Here is a 6,413-nt window from a genome sequence, read left to right on the forward strand (position 1 = left end):
GATTTCTAAGGAAGCAACTGACAAATAACTCCGGTAGACCTAAGGAAACCACACGTCAGAATATGTGGTCTCAACACCAGTATCTTATTTAGGGTTTTGCTCAGTCTCTCAGTCTGAAGTAGCTTTGTCAGTGCTTTTAAAAAATTGTTCTGGGGCGCCTGGGTGGCTCAGATGGTTAAGCGTCTGTCTTCGGCTCAGGTCATGATCCCGGGATCCTGGGATCGAGCCCCACATCCGGCTCCTGGCTCAGCGGGGAGCCTGCTTCTCCCTCTGCCTCTCTCCCTGCTAGTGCTCTCTCTCTCTATCTCTGAAAAAAAAAAAATTTTTCCTTTTCTGCCTCAGAGCTTATAGTGTGTTTCTTTCTGTCTGAGAGGCAGAGCACGCTTCCAGGTCAAGATTTGTCCAGTGGATAATGGAAAAAAGCAGTTCTATGATTTTTTTTTAAATTAAAAAAAATTTTTTTTTTTTTTACAAAGGCCAGTGGCTCAGAACCCTTCTAAATAAAGGACTTACATCCAGTTTTAAAAGCCACGTGTGAACTCCAGTTAGCACTTCTCAGAGATCTGTTCCATTTGTAATGCGTGGATCATTTCAGGGCAAAACTGCTTCCCAGTGAAATCAGTATCCCAGCAAAGTAGTTAGAGGCCCTGGGAGGGGCTTAATCTCTGTTTCACTGTTAACAAGTATAACCTCAAGCTTCTAGAACCACCCTCGCTCTCTATCCTGCTCCCTTGGGTGGGGATTCTGCTCTGCTTTCTGAGAGGAACCCTATGGGCTTCGGTCTGATCCGGGCATTGGATAATGAGTCGTAAGCGTGTGGACAGTGGCTGGGGAACCCTTCACGCTGTATTCCTGCGGCTGGTAAGCCCCAGCGCTTTGACTGGTGTCTGGCAAGTCTGGCTTACTGTTTCCTGTTTGTCGAGGCTCACTGGAGGATTTGGGGTGGATTCGTCAGGGAAGAGATAGATGTGACTCTCTCATCAGCTCTGTGTGTTGTAGTCAGCATTCTGAACTCCCTGCGTGGAGTTATTGATCCGATAAGCATCTTGGCCTTCAAAGTTAAAACACAATCACGTTTAAAAAAAAAAAAGAAAAGGAAGGAGAGGAGGCTATTCATCTATAAGAAGGAAAGGAGTACTGATTTGCGTTACAATATGGGTAAACCTTGAAAATATTATGCTGTGGGAAAGGAACTGTAAAAAAAAGGCATGTTTCTGTGTATGTGAAATGCCCAGAATAGGCAAATCCGTAGTGACAAAAACTCAGTGGTGGTTGCCAGGGCCTGGGGTGGGCAGACGAAAGGGTGAATGACTGCCGGTGGGTACAGGGTTTCTTTTTGAGATGAGGAAAACATTCTGGAATGAGATAGTAATGCGGGTACAACACAACATTGAGAATGTGCTTAACGCCACTGAATTCTGTACTTTCCAACAGTTAAGTTTTATGTTATTTACCATAAAAACATACCAAGGGTATATCACCTCAGGTTCACAGCTGTTTATTTTCTCTTACTGTAGGTATTTTGCAAATGAGCCGTTCGCTGACTTCCACCGTGTGGAAGGGTTGCAAGGAGTCTACATCGCTACTCTGATTAATGGTTCTATGAATGAGGAGAACATGAGATCAGTCATCACCTTTGACAAAGGGGGTACCTGGGAGTTCCTTCAGGCTCCAGCCTTCACAGGATATGGAGAAAAAATCAACTGTGAGGTAGAGATGCTTTCATCTTGTTTGCGTTTTTCATACAAATCTTTACCTGTCGTGCTACCCTTACGGTTCCCCAACTCAACACCAGGGCACCTAGGGTCCCATAGTGAACTCCCAAGGGCACTCTGGAATGCTTTAAATTTTTGAGGGAAACACGAGATACTTGGTATTTGTTGGTCATCATGGGAAGTACCATCTTGAGTTTAGTTCCGAGTTTCAACACGAGTTCATGCTGAATTTCTTTGGAAGACGTCCTGTCTTTGTAAAGCTGGATTTCCTCGCAGTTGATGTGATAAAAAGCAAGTGAGAAAATCAGGGTGGAACGGGAGATGACAGTGGTGGGATCGAATATGATTCTAAACTTAGAGAAGGTGCGTAGTACTCAATAGGTGCACACATCCCGTTATTAAGTAACTGTGGTAATATTTAAGGGTGAAATAAAGATTTTGTTTTCTCTCCTTCTCTTTCTCCGTGAGTATGTGTGTATATCCACGTATGCACGTATACTATTATTTTGAACTGCCGCTAAGTTATGAGGACATGTCTACTTATTAAGTTGTGTGGTCTCAACTATGTAAAGCAATAAATGTTGGTATTCTGGCGTGAAGCTGCTATAAAAAATTTACGGGGACACAATTGTGCTGCAAGGAAGTTTGGGAAACTCTGATGTAAGCTTTTTAGTTCTGTGGAACCTTTTTTAAAAAAATGCCTTCCTGAATATAATTCAGGATTCTACAATTTTCCCAATCTGTGGCTCCATCTGAAAAGCTGAGAATACTAAAATGTATTATTTGGCCTCAGGAAGTGTTCCCACTCGCCTCAGCAGCTCTGTTCTTATCCCTCGGATGAACATTCTTTGGACTGAGTTCCTTCCTTTTTGCCTCACCTAAGGGATCTGGGGTATGTAAGGTAGGTAGGCAGAAGGAACTCAGAAAAAAAGTCAAGTGGTAGTAATTTTGGGGAGAACTGTAACATTTAGTTAGACAATTACCTGATCTTTTGGAATTTTAAATTTTGTTTGTCCATGATTAAGTATGTTGACTCTCCTGCAGCTGTGACCCCTGGGAGAATTTTTTTTGGAGACTCTTGCTCTCCACGGACTTCTTGATTACTCTTCCCTATTTGGCCACAGGTGTGGACTTAGTACATCAAGTCTAACTTTGGAAAGAGGCAAGATATAAGTAGACAGAGACAGATACATAGGTGCTTCTTTATTCCGGAGTGGCTTCTAGATTTTGGGAGCTCTGCACGAGCCTGTGTGGATGGGGGTGGCCTGCTTTTGAGCATGCTGTTGGGGTTCTGAGCCCTAGTTAAATAGAATTAATGCTATTGTTAAAACTCTGCTTATTCTCCTGACTGACCTGTTTATTTATGAACTATGCAACCGTTGGTAAGCTTTTAGTTTTTACCTGTGATTTTAGGTGGTGAAAGAACAGGTTAGTTGGCACATATTTCTTTGAGACCCAACCTAATTTGCTCCAGTTTTCGTTTGCTAAACTGTGATGCTAGCAAAATGGACATTTGCTAGAGAGATCCTTTTGTTATAAAAGTAAGTGTATGTAGCAAAACCATGTCTGTTTTTACGTGTTCCCATAAGCACACAGAGTTACCCTGTCTAGAACACCAGATGAGACTGAATAACATTTGACAATCACATTCTGACCAAGAGAATCTGGCATGACCACACAGCAAACAGCGTTGTTTGCACAACTATTACAATCTGAACGTAAGTGGCAGAGGCCAGTTTGAATGACTTGTTTTGCAGTGGACACAGCAGAGCTGGTGCTTTGTACAAACGCTGACCACTTAAAATCTGTTTTAATGTGGATCCTTTGGTGTTTCTATCTCCTATGTGGTACATCTGGGAGCTTATCCGTGAGACTTTATGACTTCTGATTCTTGGTTTTTCCTCTGATGGAATTGCTTACACTGTATTTGAAATCTATCTCTACGGCCTTATTTTTTAAGTCCCACGAAATCATTAATTCTCTTTAGTGCCGAGTCACGTGAGAGTATCTCTGGGTAAAACAGAGAGAGGGACAGCTTTCGACCTACTTGAGTGGACACTGATTTCTTTTTTTTTTTTTTTAAAGATTTTATTTATTCATTTGAGAGAGAATGAGATAGAGAGAGCATGAGAGGGGGGAGGGTCAGAGGGAGAAGCAGACTCCCTGCCGAGCAGGGAGCCCGATGCGGGACTCGATCCCGGGACTCCAGGATCATGACCTGAGCCAAAGGCAGTCGCTTAACCAACTGAGCCACCCAGGCGCCCAGAGTGGACACTGATTTCTTTTTTTTTTTTTTTAATATTTTATTTATTTATTCATGAGAGTCAGAGAGAGAGAGAGACGCAGAGGCAGAGGGAGAAGCAGGCTCCCCGCCTAGCAGGGAGCCCGATGCGAGACTCGATCCTGGGACTCCAGGATCATGACCTGAGCCGAAGGCAGTCGCTTAACCAACTGAGCCACCAGGCGCCCAGAGTGGACACTGATTTCTAATAGCTGTTCTCTGAGCGTCTCAGGAGGACTGTTTTGCTCGTATTGTTCTGTTTTCTTCAACGAGAGGCATTTCTGTGGTTCAGATAATCATGTCCACCTGGGGGCCCGTGGGGCACAGCTGGGCTGTGAGTCTGGGTTCCTTTGGGCCAGATTTCCTTCTGTGTGTAGCTGTCCTGTCTGCATACAGGCTTCTGCGTTTTGAGGCAGCTGGTCGTGTCCTATCACGTGCTGACCGTGCCTGGAACTTGTGTCCCGCAGCTCGCCCAGGGCTGTTCCCTCCACCTGGCCCAGCGGCTCAGTCAGCTGCTCAACCTCCAGCTCCGGAGGATGCCCATCCTGTCCAAGGAGTCCGCTCCCGGTCTCATCATCGCCACTGGTAAGTCCGCCGTGCTTGTCCCCGCACCGGGGGTTAAGCTATGCCATAGCGATGGCTCTTTGTGGTTTTGAGACATCTTTAGTTGCTAAATATGTCTCAGGCTTTCTGGTTGGGCAAGGTATCGGACATCTTCTTTGACCTCTCCTTGAAATGAAAAGTAATGACTCCCCTTGCATTTTAGGTTCGGTGGGAAAGAACTTGGCTAGCAAGACGAACGTGTACATTTCTAGCAGTGCTGGAGCCCGGTGGCGAGAGGTCAGCTTCCTGCCCCCACCCCCCCGCCTCCCCAGCCCCCATTCCCCACCCCCCAGCCTCCAACCTGGGTTCTGGTTTGTCGGAGAACATGGTCATGCCTCCACCTTTCAGGAACACGTGCAGCCCGTGGTGAGGCCAGTGGCACCAAGTATGACTATAAAATTAAAGAAAGGTACCCAGAGTATTTACCCCAAAGATACAAAAGTAGGGATCCGAAGGGGTACGTGCACCCCAATGTTTATAGCAGCAATGTCCACAATAGCCAAACTGTGGAAAGAGCCAAGATGTCCATCGACAGATGAATGGATAAAGAAGATGTGGTATATATATACAATGGAATATTATGCAGCCATCAAAAGGAATGAGATCTTGCCATTTGCAACGATGTGGATGGAACTGGAGGGTATTATGCTGAGTGAAATAAGTCAAACAGAGAAAGACATGTATCATATGACCTCACTGATATGAGGAATTCTTAATCTCAGGAAACAAACTGAGGGTTGCTAGAGTGGAGGGTGGGGTGGGAGGGATGGGGTGACTGGGTGATAGACATTGGGGAGGGTATGTGCTATGGTGAGCGCTGTGAATTGTGCAAGACTGTTGAATCTCAGATCTGTACCTCTGAAACAAATAATGCAATATATGTTAAGAAAAAAAAAAGAAGAAGAAGAAGGTAGCAGGAGGGGAAGAATGAAGGGGGGAAATCAGAGGGGTAGACGAACCATGAGAGACGATGGACTCTGAAAAACAAACAGGGTTCTAGAGGGGAGGGGGGTGGGAGGATGGGTTAGCCTGGTGGTGGGTATTGAGGAGGGCACGTTCTGCATGGAGCACTGGGTGTTGTGCACAAACAATGAATCATGGAACACTTCATCTAAAACTAATGATGTAATGTATGGGGATTAACATAAGAATAAAAAAAAATAAATTAAAAAAAAAAAAAAGAAAGGTACCCAGAGCCACACGTGAGCATCAGCTGCACTGATTTTGTGTTCGCACCTTGTAAAGTGGGCTCGTGATGTTGCCAAAAATATTCTTTTGAATCAAAAACAGACCTTCTCTTCCCCTCATGTCTGTGAATTTAACTAAATGCTCCAAGAGGACAAAGCAATGTCTCTTTGCTTAACTTCTTTACCCCTAGAACCTAGCAGTGCTTGGTATGGAGTGGGCACTGCGTAAATATTTGCAGAATCTATCAGCAAATGACCGTGTGGTCGTACCGGTATCTGGTGTGAAACTGGCCATTTCTTGTTGTATCGTAATGAGATAGAAGTCAGGCCTCTCCTCGGTGGGCTGTGCCGGGCAGGCCCTTCCATTTCACCCTGCGCTGTGAAAGGAGACTGTTTTTGCCTTAAGTCTGCAGAGCTGCTTTGGGTCCTTAGGCACTGCTGATACCAGTTCTGAGAGTAGAGCTAGTTCTGTGGTCCCCGAACGCTAATTTGGCCTTGGGCATTAGAGAATCGCCAAACTTGTAAAAAAAAAAAAAAAATACTTTCATCAGCCTCCCATGACTTATGAAGGCCAAGGGAAGTACAGTTGGTCTTATTCTGTGGAGGGTTGCTTTTAGGGGTGCTCTG

The 6,413-nt window shown here is 45.0% G+C and overlaps 1 protein-coding gene across 2 annotated transcripts in view; it reads left to right on the forward strand.

Annotated features, from left to right (window-relative positions):
- Positions 1-6,413, forward strand: part of SORL1 (sortilin related receptor 1) — a 154,232-nt gene that overhangs the window by 51,862 nt on the left and 95,957 nt on the right. For both annotated transcript variants that reach the window (XM_035009158.1, XM_035009159.1), the window contains exons 9-11: positions 1,518-1,710; positions 4,464-4,581; positions 4,763-4,836. In XM_035009158.1, the coding sequence (XP_034865049.1) occupies positions 1,518-1,710; positions 4,464-4,581; positions 4,763-4,836 (385 nt within the window). The remainder of the gene's footprint in view (positions 1-1,517; positions 1,711-4,463; positions 4,582-4,762; positions 4,837-6,413) is intronic.

Source organism: Mirounga leonina, unplaced genomic scaffold (assembly GCF_011800145.1).
Source record: "Mirounga leonina isolate KUSES-001 unplaced genomic scaffold, KU_Mleo_1.0 Mir_153, whole genome shotgun sequence".
Taxonomy (NCBI): Eukaryota; Metazoa; Chordata; class Mammalia; order Carnivora; family Phocidae; genus Mirounga; species Mirounga leonina.